The following is a 17,616-nucleotide window of genomic DNA, read 5'->3' on the forward strand; positions in this document are numbered from 1 at the left end:
ACCATTGTTCCTGTCCCAAGAAGGCAAAGGTAACTGAACTAAATGACTATCGCCCCGTAGCACTCACTTCTGTCATCATGAAGTGCTTTGAGAGGCTAGTCAAGGATCATATCACTTCCACCTTACCTGTCACCCTAGACCCCCTTCAATTTGCTTACCGCCCCAATAGGTCCACAGACGATGCAATCGCCATCACACTGCACACTGCCCTATCCCATCTGGACAAGAGGAATACCTATGTAAGAATGCTGTTCATTGATTATAGCTCAGCATTCAACACCATAGTACCCTCCAAGCTCATCATTAAGCTTGAGGCCTTGGGTCTCGACCCCGTCCTGTGCAGTTGGGTCCTGGACTTCCTAGCGGGCTGCCCCCAGGTGGTGAAGGTAGGAAACAACATCTCCACTTCGCTGATCCTCAACACTGGGGCCCCACAATGGTGCGTGCTCAGCCCTCTCCTGTACTCCCTGTTCACCCATAACTGCGTGGCCATGCATGCCTCCAACTCAATTATCAAGTTAACAGACGTCACTACAGTAGTAGGCTTGATTACCAACAACGACGAGACAGCCTACAGGGAGGAAATGAGGGCACTCGGAGTGTGGTGTCTGGAAAACAACCTCTCACTCAACTTCAACAAAACAAAGGAGATGATCGTGGACTTCAGGAAACAGCAGAGGGAGCACCCCCCTATCCACATTGACAGGACAGAAGTGGAGAAGGTGGAAAGTTTTAAGTTCCTCAGCGTACACATCACTGACAAACTGAAATGGTTCACCCACACAGACAGTGTGGTGAAGAAGGCGCAACAGCGCCTCTTCAACCTCAGGAGGCTGAAGAAATTTGGCTTGTCACCTAAAACCCTCACAAACCTTTACAGATGCACAATTGAGAGCAGCATCCTGTCAGGCTGTATCACCCCCTGGTACGGCAACTGCACCGCCCACAACCTCAAGACTGTCCAGAGGGTAGTGAGGTCTGCCCAACGCATCACCGGGGGCAAACTACCTGCCCTCCAGTACACCTACAGCACTCGATGTCACAGGAAGGCCAAAAAGATCATCAAGGACAATAACCACCCGAGCCATTGCCTGTTCACCCCGCTAACATCCAGAAGGCGAGGTCAGTACAGGTGCATCAAATCTGGGACCGAGAGACAGAAAAACAGCTTCTATCTCAAGGCCATCAGACTGTTAAACAGCCATCACTAACACAGAGAGGCTGCTGCCTATATACAGACTTGAAATCATTGGCCACTTCGCTACACTCGCAATAATAACATCTGCTAACCATGTGTATGTGACCAATAACATTTGATTTGATTTATAAGTGTTGGAGAGACTAAAGAAAGATAGGGAGGGTGTTGATCCATCTGATTTTTTTAAGAGACGTCTGGATACTGTGTATCAGGATTTTATGGCCTTTTACACAGATAGTTCAAAAGATGCAAGGACAGGATGTACTGGGTCAGTATTTGAAGTGCAGGAATGTGGGGTGGCAATCAGGAAACATATTACAGATCATCTGGCTGTATATACGGCTGAGATGATGCCCATACTGTTGGAAGTTAAGCTACACTAATTGTAGTCTCACCCATTCATTTCTAATGACCGGTCATTTTTGACCAGGAACACCACAGGTGTACAAAAGTTAAAGAAAACCCAACATTTTATGAAAATCAGATGCCCTGTGTGGACAAAGTCATGGAACCTTATGAGAATCAGATTAAATGAACTACATTTTTCAGAGAGAAAACTTGTAAATCGGTCCAATTCAACCAGAATACAGCAGGAGGGTTAAATGTGATAGTAAAGCATTCAACAGTAAAGTGTGATTATTGCCAGGAAACAGACTGTGGAGCTTGTATTGCTACAGTGTGGGCAGTATCAGAGGGAACGAGAGAGGTTGAGATCTAGTATGAGGGAGAAGGGGAAACAGTAAATTCGTTTATTGATTAGAACGTGATCAGATATAGTCTAAAATATTTTGTTATCATTTAGTTTCTCTGTCTCTGGCCCACACTCCAGTACAGTTGGTGGCGGTAATGCACCATAACGTTGGATGCCAATCGCCGATAAACCCCACTGAAGAAGAAGAGGAAGTGACGTCACGTCCCTGGAACCACGTTATACCTCTTTCCTGAAGCCAGTGCCTGAAAGAGGTTTTGCACTCGAGTGCTGTACCCGTAAAATTGCAAAGGTGGAGTAGAAATCATTCCCAAGTGATCAGACACACAACAGAAGATTTTTCCTGGACATAGGTGAGGCCCTTGTAATGATTAGTTGGAGCTGTGTTTAATTTACATTTGCTGGTAACGTTTTGTCTAGGCATGTCTGGGCCTAGTAGTAATGCGTCAGCAGCACACTAGCTAGCGGGTCGTCGTTGTTGCCTTGAAAAGGAAGCGTTCACTGTTTATTTGATGTTGTTCGCTAGCTGTCCTACCCTTTACCATTTCACAGTGCGAGGATATGTGAAACCAATGGTTAGTTTACTTGCTAACTAGTTTCTGAATTAACTAATAGGCAGCCTTACTCCGCCAATAATAGATGATCGTGCCCAGAGCCATGTATTTATAGCCAGCTGCAGATTCTTATACCCGATAATGTGATTATTATTTTTTTAACCAAAGATTTGGTATCCATTACTGCTGGGAGTTTGCCGATCCAAAACTAGGCCAGATTTTTTTACAACAAACCTAGTATTTTTCTAGTATCTAAGTTCTCGATTCGGCCAAACATTTCTTCTAAAATGTCCAGTTGCAGATGGTACGTTGGAATTTAGAAAATGCTCCGTTATTAAAACAGTTTTCCCCCATGAAGTAATCTAACAATGTGTACGCCACCATATTGTGTATTTCAAATCTAATCCAAAGATTCTAGATTTACAAAATATTCGAGTGATAGGTCTAACAATGGAAATGCATGTCCTCAAAGATGGAAGGCATACGGGAGGAGGCGAGTTCAGGTGGGGCCATTCTAGCCAATGAGAGGGCAGATACGTGTGATCAAGGCCATCTCCATTTAAAAGTAGTGAGTTTTCTTCATTGGCTGTTTTGATCTCGACTCATAGGAATCCCCAACCAGTTGACTACTTTTAAAATGGTGGAAGGCCCCAATTGCTGTGTCCATTCTAAAATGTGTTATGTCTGTGAGTCCTCTCTATTAGTGTTGTCCCGATACTACATTTTTGACTTCGATACTCAATACCAAAACGGTACTCAATACAAAACGATACCATGGCAATAAAAAATATGCTTATTAACTAAAGTCACAGAATAACCACTGTGCTTAATTTTTTTTAAACATTGAACATGGTGATAACTGGTAGAACAAATAAAACAAATTCTATACTGAACAGAAATATCAATGCAACAATTTAAGATTTTACTGAGTTACGATTAATAAAAGGAAATCGGTCAATTGAAATAAATGTAATAGGCCCTAATCTATGGGTTTTACATGACTGGGAATACAGACATGCATATGTTGGTCACAGATACCTTAAAAAGGGTAGGGCCGTGGGCCAGAAAACAAGTCACAATCTAGTGTGACCAGCATTTGCCTCAAGCAGTGCGACACATCTCCTTTGCATAGAGTTGATTAGGTTGTTTATTGTGGCCTGTGGGATGTTCCACTCTTCAATGGCTGTGCGAAGTTTCTGGATATTGGCAGGAACTGGACCACGCTGTCGTTAATGCCAATCCAGAGCATCTCCAAACATGCTCAATGGATGGCATGTCTGGTGAGAATGCAGGCCATGGAACAACTGGGATATTTTCAGCTTCCAGGAGTTGTGTACAGATCCCTGTGACATGGGGCCGTGCATTAACATGTTGAAACATGAGGTGATGGAGGAGGATGAATGGCACTAAAATGGCCCTCATGATCTTTTCACAGTATTGCCATCAGTAAAATGCAATTGTGTTTGTTGTCCGTAGCTTATGCCTGCCCATACCATAACCTTAAAGCCACCATGGGGCACTCTGTTCACAACGTTGACATCAGTAAACCACACAACGCCATTCATCGGTTTTCTCTCATTCATTGAGATGAGTGGGTCCACTCCAAAGTGCAGAATGTCATGACACTCACCTGTCTTGATCTGTAAGACAACCTGTAGCTATGTATTTAGAGTTGTCAATTGGGTTTCTGCATTGATGCATTTACATGACACTACAACATTGTGTGGCAGCCATGTTAGCCCCCCATTAACCTAACCTAGCAAGCGTAAAAGAAACACCTGAAATTAAATGTTGGGAGGTTCTCTTCTGCACTGTTCAACCAATCCAGTAAATGTGGGAATATTAATAAAAATACTATACAACTGATTGTCTAAACTGAGCATTATGAAGCATTTAAATGACACTATAACATTCTAAAGGAGCCAGGGCAAGTGTTAGCTAAATTGCTAGCTAACTAGCTATTAGTCTTGTGCCATGAGACAAACTTTAACATCTACTGGCCAACAATCTAGCTAGCCAGCTGCATCATTTCAATAATGATGTAGGGATTTCCACTTATTTTTCTGGTTCAACTGGTACGTGTTAGCTTTCCAGTTGCATGTAGGCCTACATCTGACATGGAATTTCTACAGATAAATACAGTATGTAGTCAGGGAAGTTGATTCTAGAATAGTACAAAAACCAAAATGTTATCTGTAATTTCATGTTGCTCCTTCACACCAGATGTTTGAACCTCATTGTAAGATATCATGATTCCACTTCCACAGATTGACGGCAGCCTTAAGCAATGTCACGTTTCTTTGCCACCGGGTCCGACAGTGAGTCTGAATCCTCCTCGTCGGCTGACGAGATCACCCCTAAAGCACCTGGAACTACTTTCACCAAGCAGTCAGTACTACTTTCTCTCGTCAAAACCTCAGTCACACTAACTTTTGTTTCTACAGCTCTCTCACTTTTCCACATTTGGTCCCTGTAGGTCATTGCTACTTAGTGACGATGAGGAGGACACCAAGAGAGTGGTGCGCAGTGCCAAGGACAAGAGGTCAGGAATTTACTCTACTTCATGATCCAAAGAACAATCTTAGCCTTGTCCCTGATCTAGTTGTGCTGTACAGCCAGCTCCTGTGGTAGTTATTATGCCCTTTGGATATCAACCATCATAGGAGTTGGCAATACAGCATAGGCATAACTAGGGTTGCGACGGGTTGGAAACTTTCTTGGAAATTTTCCATGGGAAGTTAAGCCCGGGAATTTGGGGAATTTTGCTTAAATTCATCAAAAGTGATCTTATAACAGTGACCCTTTTTTGTGGGATACACAAGGCAATTCTAGGTCTTGTGGCATATTGTGGTTGAACTATCCCCAATTCAATGGAACTGCAACCCTCTGCATGCACAGTGCATTCTTCCATTTTAATAATAAAAAAAATAAATCACCTTTATTTAACCAGGTAGACCAGTTGAGAACAAGTTCTCATTTACAACTGCGACCTGGCCAAGATAAATCAAAACAGTGCGACAAAAACAAAAGAGTTACACATGGGATAAACAAACGTACAGTCAATAACACAGTAGGAAGAATCTATGTACAGTGTGTGCAAATGTAGTAAGATTAGGGAGGTAAGGCAATAAATAGGCCATAGAGGTGAAATAATTACAATTTAGCATTAACACTGGAGTGATAGATGTGGAGATGATGATGTGCAAGTAGAGATACTGGGGTGCAAAAAAAAATAAACCATTAACAATATGGGGATGTGGAGTGTAATCTTCCATCATATGTACAGCTGATTCTCAAGATCTTGCACATTCATGAGATGCTATTGAGCCCACACTACTACACTGTCTGAGCCAAGGACTACATGCTTTCTGGTAAGTTATGATTACATTACTGGGTGGGGTGAATATATTTTATATGACATGCATGATTGTATTTGTGAACTAGTAAATAGTAGCCTACAGCAAAGTGTTTAAATAATTTCTAACTTGTTAGCAATTTCTGCTAGTTAGTTTTTGCTACCATGTGGGTTTTAGCTTGCTTGAGCCTGTTAACTGAGCAGTGTTAATTCACCTGTTTCCATACATGTTTCATTTTTAAAACATTTATCTTACAAAGAAGTTGTTTAATCTAACTGCGTAACTATTTATCTGTACATGGAATTGTATTTGGGTTCTTTTTAAAATTATTTTTCTAATCTTTACAGGAAAATGCCACGGGCACGATCTGATGTGTGGAGACATTTCACTGCAGCTAATGTAGAAGGAAAACCTCTGTACATTTGCCAATACTGTGCCAAATCATATGTGAAGAATGCAATAAAGATGCAGAATCATCTGGCCAAGTGCATAAAGTTCCCTCAGCGCTCACAACAAGCAACTTCTGACATAAGTCCTTCTACTTCTATTTGAGGAATCGGACACCTTATCGATAGCCAACAGCTCATGGTCCTCCTGGAATCAGATGTTTTTTTTACTCAATGGAGGAAGGTAGTCAGAGAAATGCTGATGGATGTCTGGCTCGAGCTGTCTATGCAACTGGTTCACCTCTGATGCTCACAGGCAATGTGTATTGGAAGATATTTCTGAATGTTCTTCTCCCAGCATACACCCCTCCAACCAGACGCTTTATCTACTCATTTGCTGGATGCAGAGTTCAAGTGAAGGTCAAGCTAATCATTAGAGAAAGCAGACTATTGCAATCCTCTCTGATGGGTGGTTGAATGTTAGTGGGCAAGGAATAATTAACTACATCTCCACCCCTCAACCAGTATTCTACAAGAGCACAGACACACGGGGCAACAGACACACTGGTCTCTACATTGCAGATGAGCTGAAGGCAGTCCTCAATGACCTTGGACCACAGAAGGTATTTGCACTGGTGACAGACAATGCTGCGAACATGAAGGCTGCTTGGTCTAAAGTGGAGGAGTCCTACCCTCACATCACACCCATTGGCTGTGCTGCTCATGCGTTGAATCTGTTCCTCAAGGACATCATGTCATTGAAAACAAACTCTACAAGAGAGCCAAGGAAATGGTTAGGTATTTGAAGGGTCATCAAGTTATAGCAGCAATCTACCTCACCAAGCAAAGTGAGAAGAATAAGAGCACCACATTGAAGCTGCCCAGCAACACCCGTTGGGGGGGTGGTGGTGTTGTCGTCATGTTTGACAGTCTCCTGGAGGGGAAGGAGTCTCTCCAAGAAATGGCCATATCAGTCTGCTTATATGGATACCCCCATCAAGTGTCCTCCTGGATGATGTATTTTGGGAGCGAAAGTTATGCGGCCTGAAACTCCTGAAACCTATAGCAGTAGCCATAGCACGTATTGAGGGAGACAATGCCATCCTGTCTGATGTTCAGACTCTGCTTGCAGACGTAAGAGAAGAAATCTGTACTGCCCTGCCCACTTCACTTTTGCTCCCAGCAAAGGAAACTGCAGTTCTGAAATGTGTCAAAAGTGAAGACTTCTGCCTGATACCCATACACGCCGCAGTGTACATGTTGGACCCCAAGTATGCTGGCAAGAGTGTCCCGTCTGTTGCAGAGATCAACAAGGCCTATGGTGTCATCACTACCATGTCTCGCCACCTTAGCCTGGATGAGGGCAAGGTTCTTGGCAGTCGAAGTACACTTCCAAGCAAGGGCTTTGGGATGGAGATGCAATATGGATAGTGGTTGTGCCAACATATCTCATCAGCCACCTGGTGGAAGGGACTTTGTGGATCTGAGGCTCTTTCCCCTGTTGCCTCCATCATCCTCCAAATCCCACCAACATCAGCCACTTCAGAGCGCAAATGGTCCTTGTTTGGGAACACACACACACCAAAGCACGCAACAGGCTGACCAATACAAGGGTTGAAAAACTGGTGGCCATCCGGGCAAATTTGAGGCTTTTTGAGCCTGACAACGAGCCATCCTCAACAAGGTTGGAAAGTGACAGTGAAGATGAGGCCTCAGAGTCCGATGTTCAAGAGGTGGACATTGAGGAGAAGACATGGAAGCCTGAGAGGAAGACAACCAAAGCTTTAGTTTCTAGACTATCATTTTACAGATGTATGTTAAATGTTTTTGGGAGATGCGATGGCTCATTGGGGATCATTCAATATTCCCTTTTGTTGTTCAGTGAAGTCATCCCATGTGAAGAGTAAACTCATTTAATTAAAGTTCAATTCATAACTAAATCGTTTTTTTATTTCTAATGGAAGGATTTAATCATTTGCAATTTTCTACTTATAAGGTAAAAGGTTTCTGTCTCCATGTGATATGGTAAATATATCCAATGCAAAAAATATTACATTTAAATGGTATTAATATTAATTAGCATACTCCCATTAATTCCCATGGAAGGGTTCCACCTCTGAATATTCCCCAAATGTGCAACCCTAGGCATAACAGATCTGGGACCAGGCTACCACCCATAGGACTTGGCTGTACAGCATAAACATACAGTACCAGTCAAAGGTTTGGACACCTACTCATTCCAGGGTTTTGCTTTATTTTTCCTGTTTTCTACATTGATTAATAATGAAATAACTCGGATAGAATCATGTAACGAAAAAAAGTGTTCAACAAACCCAAATATGTTTTGTATTTGAGATACTTCAAAGTAGCCACCCTTTGCCTTGATGACAGCTTTGCACACTCTTGGCATTCTCTCAACCAGCTTCATGAGGTAGTCACCAGGAATGCATTTCAATTAACTGGTGTGCCTTGTTAAAAGTTCATTTGTGGCATTTGTAATGTGTTTGAGCCAATCCGTTGTGTTGTGACAAGGTAGGGGTAGTATATAGAAGATAGCCCTGTTTGGTAAAATCCCGAGTCCATATTATTATGGCAAGAACAGCTCAAATAAGCAAAGAGAAACAGTCATTACTTTAACACATGAAGGTCAGTCAATGCGGAACATTTCAGGAACTTAGATTTATTTAGAATTCAAGGAACACTTAATTAGCATGGCTTCCACAGCATTTTGCAGCGATATCCCATCTGGTTTGCGCTTAGTTCCACTATCATTTGTTTTGCTGTCTTTACTATTATTCTACAATGTAGAAAGTAGTAAAAATAAAAACCATTGAATGAGTAGGTGTGTCGTAACTTTTGACTGGTACTGTATCTGGGACCAGACTAGTGTCCTTTGACTGGACTGCCTCAGACAGTATGTGTTGTTAGTATGCCTACTCTGGACTATGCCATCTAACCAATTCTTATATCCCAGGTTTGAGGAGCTGACAAACCTGATCAAGACGATCCGCAACGCCATGAAGATCCGAGACATGTCCAAGTGTCTGGAGGAGTTTGAGCAGCTATGTCGAGCATTCCTCAAAAGCAAGACTATAGTGGACAAGGAAGGGGTACCCCCCTTCTACATCCGTCTTCTGGCCGACCTGGAAGACTATTTGAATCAGGTAAACCTCCACAGTTCACACTTTTCTGCATGTGAAACTGCTCGAATGTCAGCCTGTGACATCTTGGGACTATAAGGTTCTAGCGAAAAGCATATTTCTGAGATATTGAACATCAGTTTTCAGATCTCAGAATTGTTTTGTAGTGGATTTTTCTTTCATAACCCATTTAAGGGTCTCACCTTAAAGGTACCTAAAGTGCAGAGTGGTAAAATCCTGAGATGTTTTGTAAATCAGTTTTTTGGGGGGGGGTTGCAACTAGGGCTGTGCCGGTCACAAAATTGTCAGCCGGTGATTGTCAAGCAAAAACATTTGAAGTGGGAAGTTTACATATACACCTTGAAATAAAGTGGTGATCCTAACTGACCTTAGACAGGGATTTTTTTACCAGGATTAAATGTCAGGAATGGTGAAAAACTGAGTTTAAATGTATTTGGTTAACCTGTCTGGGCCAGTGGGACGCGTCCCACCCTAAATCAACAGCCAGTGGAATCGCGCGAAATGCAAAACCTCATAAATGCTATAACTTCAATTTCTCAAACATATGACTATTTTACACCGTTTTAGATACACCTCTCCTGAATCGAACCACGTTGTCCGATTTCAAAAAGGCTTTACAGCAAAAGCAAAACATTAGATTGTTAGGAGAGAACCCAGCCAGAAATAATCACACAGCCATTTTCAAAGCAACTAGATGCATCACAAATACCCAAAACACAGCTAAATGCAGCACTAACCTTTGACAATCTTCATCAGATGACAATCCAAGGACATCATGTTACACAATACATGCATTTCTTGTTCGATAAAGTTCATATTTATATATAAAAACAGCATTTTACATCGGCGCGTGACATTCAGAAAATCTTTTCCCTCAAATGCTTCCGATGAATCAGCGCTACAATTTACAAAATTACTGTTTGAAAACATTGTTAAAATGTAATATTGTCATTCAAAGACTTATAGATTAACATGTCTTGAATGCCACTGCTTTGCCAGATTTAAAAATAACTTTACTGGGAAATCACACTTTGCAATAAACGACGTGCTATACCCAGCAAAATAGGCTAGGCTATACATGTTGGGGCCATCTTGGAACGATCAACCATCAAAAATACTATTGTAAATAAAACCGTACCTTTGATTCTTTATCAGAAAGCACTTCCAGGAATCCCAGGTCCATAACAAATGTAGTTTTGTTCGAAAAAGTTAATCATTTATGTCCCAATTGTTAGCGCGCTCCGAAGGCTACTGAAAATGTACCGTGCTGAGTAGGACTTGTTGTCACGAATGTACAAAAAAAATATATTTAAGTTCGTTCAAACGTTGTATAACATAAATCTTTAGAGCTTCAATAATATTCCATGGGGACGTTTGCATTGTCTTTCAAAACGTTTCGAAAGGGGAGGGTAGCCATGGGCGGCCGCGTCATAATGGTAAATGGCCCTCCACCTGTGACCACATTCCACAGCCACTCTTTCAGGCAGTTTTGATAGTAGGAGACTCAAACCACTTTGTAAAGACTGGGGACATCTAGTAGAAGCCTTAGGAAGTGCTAAATGATTCATAAGCCCCTGTGTGTTTCAATGGCAAATGTTTGAAGTGATATCCACACATCAGATTTCAGTTTCCTGTCAGGATTTGTCTCAGGGTTTTGACTGCCATATGAGTTCTGTTATCCTCTCTGGGCTAGGCGGGACGAATTCGTCCCACCTACGTAACAGCCACTTGCAGCCTGTGGCGCGATTTTCAAAACCTTAAAAATCCTATTACTTCAATTTCTCAAACATATGACTATTTTACAGCTATTTAAAGACAAGACTCTCGTTAATCTAACCACACTGTCCGATTTCAAAAAGGCTTTACAACGAAAGCAAAACATTAGATTATGTCAGCAGGGTACCAAGCCAGAAATAATCAGACACCCATTTTTCAAGCCAGCATATAATGTCACCAAAACCCAGAAGACAGCTAAATGCAGCACTCACCTTTGATGATCTTCATCAGATGACAACCCTAGGACATTATGTTATACAATACATGCATGTTTTGTTCAATCAAGTTCATATTTATATCAAAAACCAGCTTTTTACATTAGCATGTGACGTTCAGAACTAGCATACCCCCCGCAAACTTACGGGGAATTCGCTAACATTTTACTAAATTACTCACGATAAACGTTCACAAAAAGCATAACAATTATTTTAAGAATTATAGATACAGACCTCCTCTATGCACTCTATGTCCGATTTTAAAATAGCTTTTTGGTGAAAGCACATTCTGCAATATTCTAAGTACATAGCCCAGGCATCACGGGCTCGCTATTTAGACACCCGGCAAGTTTAGCACTCACCATAATCATATTTACTATTATAAAAGTTTCATTACCTTTTGTTGTCTTCGTCAGAATGCACACCCAGGACTGCTACTTCAATAACAAATGTTGGTTTGGTCCAAAATAATCCATCGTTATATCCGAATAGCGGCGTTTTGTTCGTGCGTTCCAGACACTATCCGAAATGGTAAAGAAGTGTCGCGCGCATGGCGCAATTCGTGACAATAAAATTCTAAATATTCCATTACCGTACTTCGAAGCATGTCAACCGCTGTTTAAAATCAATTTTTACGCCATTTTTCTCGTAGAAAAGCGATAATATTCCGACAGGGAATCTCCTTTTCGGCAAACAGAGGAAAAAATCACAAAGGCGGGGGCGGTCGGGTCATGCGCATAAGCCCAGAGTCCCTTGATCGGCCACTTGAGAAAGGCGATAATGTGTTTCAGCCTGGGGCTGGAATGACGACATTCTGTTTTTTCCCGGGCTCTGAGCGCCTATGGACGACGTGGGAAGTGTCACGTTAGAGCAGAGATCCTTAGTAAAAGATAGAGATGGAAAAGAAGTTCAAGAAATGGTCAGACAGGCCACTTCCTGTAAAGGAATCTCTCAGGTTTTGACCTGCCATTTGAGTTCTGTTATACTCACAGACACCATTCAAACAGTTTTAGAAACTTTAGGGTGTTTTCTATCCATATGTAATAAGTATATGCATATTCTAGTTACTGGGTAGGAGTGGTAACCAGATTAAATCGGGTATGTTTTTTATCCAGCCGTGTCAATACTGCCCCCTAGCCCTAACAGGTTAAACTCATAGACACCATTCAAACAGTTTTAGAAACTTTAGGGTGTTTTCTATCCAAATCAAACAATTATATGCATATTCTAGTTACTGGGCAGGAGTAGTAACCAGATTAAATCGGGTACGTTTTTTTATCCGGCCGTGCAAATACTGCCCCCTATCCCCAACAGGTTAACCTCTCTAGGGTAGGTGGGACGAAATCGTCCCACCTACGTAACAGCCAGTGGAATCCCGTGGCGCGTTATTCAAATACCTTAGAAATGCTATTACTTCAATTTCTCAAACGTATGACTATTTTACACCATTTTAAAGACAAGACACTCGTTAATCTAACTACACTGTCCGATTTCAAAAAGGCTTTACAACGAAAGCAAAACATTAGATTATGTCAGCAGAGTACCCAGCCAGAAATAATCAGACATCCATTTTTCAAGCTAGCATATGTCACAAAAACCAAAACCACAGCTAAATGCAGCACTAACCTTTGATGATCTTCATCAGATGACACTCCTAGGACATTATGTTATACAATACATGCATGTTTTGTTCAATCGAGTACATATTTATATCAAAAACCAGCTTTTTACATTAGCATGTGACGTTCAGAACTAGCATTCCCACCGAACACTTCCGGTGAATTTACTAAATTTCTCACGATAAACGTTCACAAAAAACATAACGATTATTTTAAGAATTATAGATAGAGCTCCTTTATACAATCGCGGTGTCCGATTTTTAAAATAGCTTTTCGGTGAAAGCACATTTTGCAATATTCTGAGTAGATAGCCCGGCCATCACAGGCTAGCTATTTTGACACCCACCAAGTTTGGTACTCACCAAACTCAGATTTACTATAAGAAAAATTGGATTACCTTTGCTGTTCTTCGTCAGAATGCACTCCCAGGACTTCTACTTCAACAACAAATGTTGGTTTGGTTCCAAATAATCCATCGTTATATCCAAATAGCGGCATTTTGTTCGTGCGTTCAAGACACTATCCGAAGGGTGACGCGCGGACGTGTATCGTGACAAAAAATGTCAAAATATTCCATTACCGTACTTCGCGGCATGTCAAACGCTGTTTAAAATCAATTTTTATGTGATTTCTCGTAAAATAGCGATAATATTCCGACCGGGAGTCGTTCAAAGACTCAAAGAAGAAAATTGACTCTTCTGGGCAGGAGTAATAACCAGATTAAATCGGGTACGTTTTTTTTATCCGGCCGTGAAAATACTGCCCCTATCCATAACAAGTTAATAACCAATTCGCAAAAGTTTGGACACCTACTTATTCCTACTATTATTCTGACATTTCACATTCTTAATTTCATACCTTATTCTAAGGTGTATGTAAACTTCTGACTTCAACTGTATATATAAACTCAAAAAAAGAAACATCCTCTCACTGTCAACTGCGTTTATTTTCCGCAAATTTAACGTGTAAATATTTGTATGAAAATAAGATTCAACAACTGAGACACAAACTGAACATGTTCCACAGACATGTGACTAACAGAAATTGAATAATGTGTCTCTGAACAAACGGGGGGGGTGTCAAAATCAAAAGTAACAGTCAGTATCTGGTGTGGCCACCAGCTGCATTAAGTACTGCAGTGCATCTCCTCCTCATGGACTCTACCAGATTAGCCAGTTCTTGCTGTGAGATGTTACCCCATTCTTCCACCAATGCACCTGCAAGTTCCCAGACAGTTCTGGGGAGTAATGGCCCTAGCCCTCACCCTCCGATCCAACAGGTCCCAGACGTGCTCAATGGGATTGAGATCCTGGCTCTTCGCTGGCCATGGCAGAACACTGACATTCCTGTCTTGCAGGACATCGTGCACAAACGAGCACTATGGTTGGTGGCATTGTCATGCTGGGGGGGTCATTGTCAGGATGAGCCTGCAGGATGGGTACCACATGAGGGAGGAGGATGTCTTTCCTGTAACGCCCAGCGTTGATATTGTCTGCAATGACAAGCTCAGTCCGATGATGCTGTGACACACCGCCCCAGACCATGACGGACCCTCCAAATCGATCCCGCGCCAGAGTACAAGGCCTCGGTGTAACGCTCATTCTTTCGACGATAAACGCGTATCTCACCATCACCCCTGGTGAGACAAAACCGCACACTCGTCAGTGAAGACCACTTTTTTTTTCTCCAGTCCTGTCTGGTCCAGCGGCGGTGGGTTTGAGCCCATAGGCGACGTTGTTGCCGGGTGATGTCTGGTGATGACCTGCCTTACAACAGGCCTGCAAGCCCTCAGTCCAGCCTCTCAGCCTATTGCGGACAGTTTGAGTACTGATGGAGGGATTGTGCGTTCCTGGTGTAATTCGGGAAATTGTTGCCATCCTGTCCCACAGGTGTGATGTTCGGATGTACCGATCCTGTGCAGGTGTTACATGTGGTGTGCCACTGCGAGGACGATCAGCTCTCCGTCCTGTCTCCCTGTAGCGCTGTCTTAGGCGTCTCACAGTACAGACATTGCAATTTATTGCCCTGGCCACATCTGCAGTCCTCATGCCTCCTTGCAGCATGCCTTAGGCACGTTCACGCAGATGAGCCGGGTGCCTAGGCATCTTTCTTTTGGTGTTTTTTTAGAGTCAGTAGAAAGGCCTCTTTAGTGTCCTACTTTTTCATAACTGTGACCATAATTGCCTACTGTCTGTAAGGTGTTAGTGTCTTAACGACCGATCCACAGGTGCATGTTGATTTAATTGTTTATGGTTCATTGAACAAGCATGGGAAATAATGACGATCTGTGAAGTTATAATGACGATCTGTGAAGTTATTTGGATTTTTATGATGCCGTTTAGGGAGCTTGCCAAACACATCAAAGGTGTGCGATCCTCTAAACCGTTTACAGGCCAGGGCTGCAGAGCATCTGTTGACTATCAGGGTTTATCCAGTGGGCTGTATCACCAATGAAGCTCCGTCTTCTTGCAGACCAGCAGTCGGTGGCGATGGCGACGTGGTCAACCCCTCTCATGGCTTTCATCACCTTTATTTCCTTGGAGGCTTCATCAATCCTGAAGCGCAGTGTGGGCCTTGATAAGATATTTGAGTTGGGCTGCAGATCCTGAACAAACTCAGAACGGTTCTTGTTCTACAACAGCGAATGGTTGGAGCTCTTGGACCACATACTTCACCACAGCTTTGTTGATGGATTTTTGAGACACTGTCTTCAGTAATGTGCTCTGCTTGATGGTGGAAGGAGTCTTAGGGCATGTTTTCTATATATTGTGTTTGCCGTTAGTTCTCCATACTTAATAAGATGGTGTACATGCTTTCTCTGAAATAAGAAAAGGAAAAGAGTTACTTAGCTCTAACTACCATCGCCAAATACTTAAGGTGTAGGATCCTAATTTTAAAGCTATAAACATTTTTTTTTATCATTGTAAAATGGTGGTTACAAACTCTTACCTATGTTAATTGATCTAGCTAGAAGGTTACGTCAACTTAAGTCTACAGTAATTAGCAAGGTAAAAACTTCATCAGTTTAACAAACTAGCTAGTTAGCTCATGTCAGTTTAGTTATATTGCGTTAGCTAGTAAAGCTTCTGAATCTGGGCACATTTTAGCCAGCTAAAGTAGCTAGCTACTAGCTAGTGAACTTTTTAGGTATAGGATTAGCGAGCATCAACTAACGCTGCTTGTTGCATTAGCAAATATGGGCTACTTAGGTTAGCTTATGTTAGCTAGCATGCTAACGTTATTCTAGCTAGCAAGCTAACAGTAGACTTACCTCAATGTGTTTTTTTAGGTTAGACAGCGAGTTCTTGAACGCTAGTATTTCCTGAACTTTTGGTGAACATAACAGACATCTCATCCGGTAGGATGAATCCTTCATTCTGAGAAAATAAAACATTTATTTTAAATACAGCCATGGGTGTTCGAACACATCAGGGGTGGTGGTAGAGTGATGTCGGACATGATTGTGCGATTTCGGACACAGTTGGGCAAAGTGCTGCTGAGTAGATTTACTTTTTGCAAGTGACAGGCTCCCGGTGGGTGGGGTTTAAACTTCAGGAGCCTTGGATTTGCCCAAACTGATAAGGATTGGATCAACTTTGCATGTCATTGCCTGCTGCCTAGCAAAATAAGTTCACCCATGAGTGTGCCGACTCGCCGACGTTGCTTGCATCTTTTTTCCAGCAGTTTTTTTTTCTTAGAGCTTCAAATTGATTTTGTAGCGAGTAAAGGAAGATGTTAGGGGAAATGTATCAGAGTAAAAGTGTACTTTTTATTTGTAGTGAAGTAGAAGTCGACAAATACAGACTTAAGTACAGTAACAAAGTATTTGTACTTTTACTTTACACAACTGCTCTATACCTGTTGTAAAGTGGATTAATGTGCTTGATTTTAAGAAGTTATTTGACCACTTTAGTTGTGATACAAACCTCATCAAAACATATAGGCCTATGGGATAGGCTACATGAGGTGTGTGACTATGATTTTTTTTAAATTAATAAAAAAATTAAAAAATTGTCGCAAATAAAGGGCCGTGTTTATTGCTTTATGCTGGGCATCATTCACAAGTGATGGGTTAATATTGTCACCCGTCAAACGATTCTTGATTTAATCTCGTATTTACATATAATATATTTGTGAAATGTTTTTATTTAGAATGGACCGTTATCATGCACCTTTCTCAAAACAGGGGAAGTGGGAGAAAATGCATGTCATCTATGCACTTAAATAGTGAATGGAGGCTTTTTCCGTGGTTCATTTTCATGCCAGCCAGGTAGGCTATACTCCTGTTGTAAAGATAAGCAATGTGCTTAATATTAGGAAAGTTGAGAAATAAATATAGTAGGCCTGGCCTATAGAAAGCTGATGGGATCCTCTTTTTAAGAGAGGCCATCACTGTTTTCTCGGGCAATTGCATAGCCTATAGAAACGTTGCGCAACATGACCTCATGGGCTCTCATGAACTGTTTGTTTCGCATTGAGTGATTTTAGAGGGACTATAGAGTGCTGTGTACCAGGCAGTTAAGCTAGGCTCCTAATGACCAGCAGCATCAGACCTTGGAGAAGCCTAATTACCGCGACTAAACGGTCACGTGGAATTTGACTGCCTTCATGACTCGTGACCGCCGATGTGGCGGTAATACGG

General features: G+C 41.9%; 1 protein-coding gene across 4 annotated transcripts in view; it reads left to right on the top strand.

The window, feature by feature from the left end:
* Nucleotides 1–2,098: 2,098 nt before the first annotated feature.
* The window catches only part of LOC106578327 (eukaryotic translation initiation factor 3 subunit C), a 58,626-nt gene continuing 43,108 nt past the window's right edge, over nt 2,099–17,616 (top strand). For all 4 annotated transcript variants that reach the window (XM_014157018.3, XM_014157021.3, XM_014157019.3 and 1 more), the window contains exons 1-4: nt 2,099–2,260; nt 4,729–4,849; nt 4,938–5,003; nt 9,178–9,367. In XM_014157018.3, coding sequence (XP_014012493.1) covers nt 4,749–4,849; nt 4,938–5,003; nt 9,178–9,367 — 357 coding nt within the window. In that variant the 5' untranslated portion in view covers nt 2,099–2,260; nt 4,729–4,748. The remainder of the gene's footprint in view (nt 2,261–4,728; nt 4,850–4,937; nt 5,004–9,177; nt 9,368–17,616) is intronic.

The sequence above is a fragment of the Salmo salar genome, chromosome 19, assembly GCF_965601325.2.
Source record: "Salmo salar chromosome 19, fSalSal1, whole genome shotgun sequence".
Classification (NCBI taxonomy): Eukaryota; Metazoa; Chordata; class Actinopteri; order Salmoniformes; family Salmonidae; genus Salmo; species Salmo salar.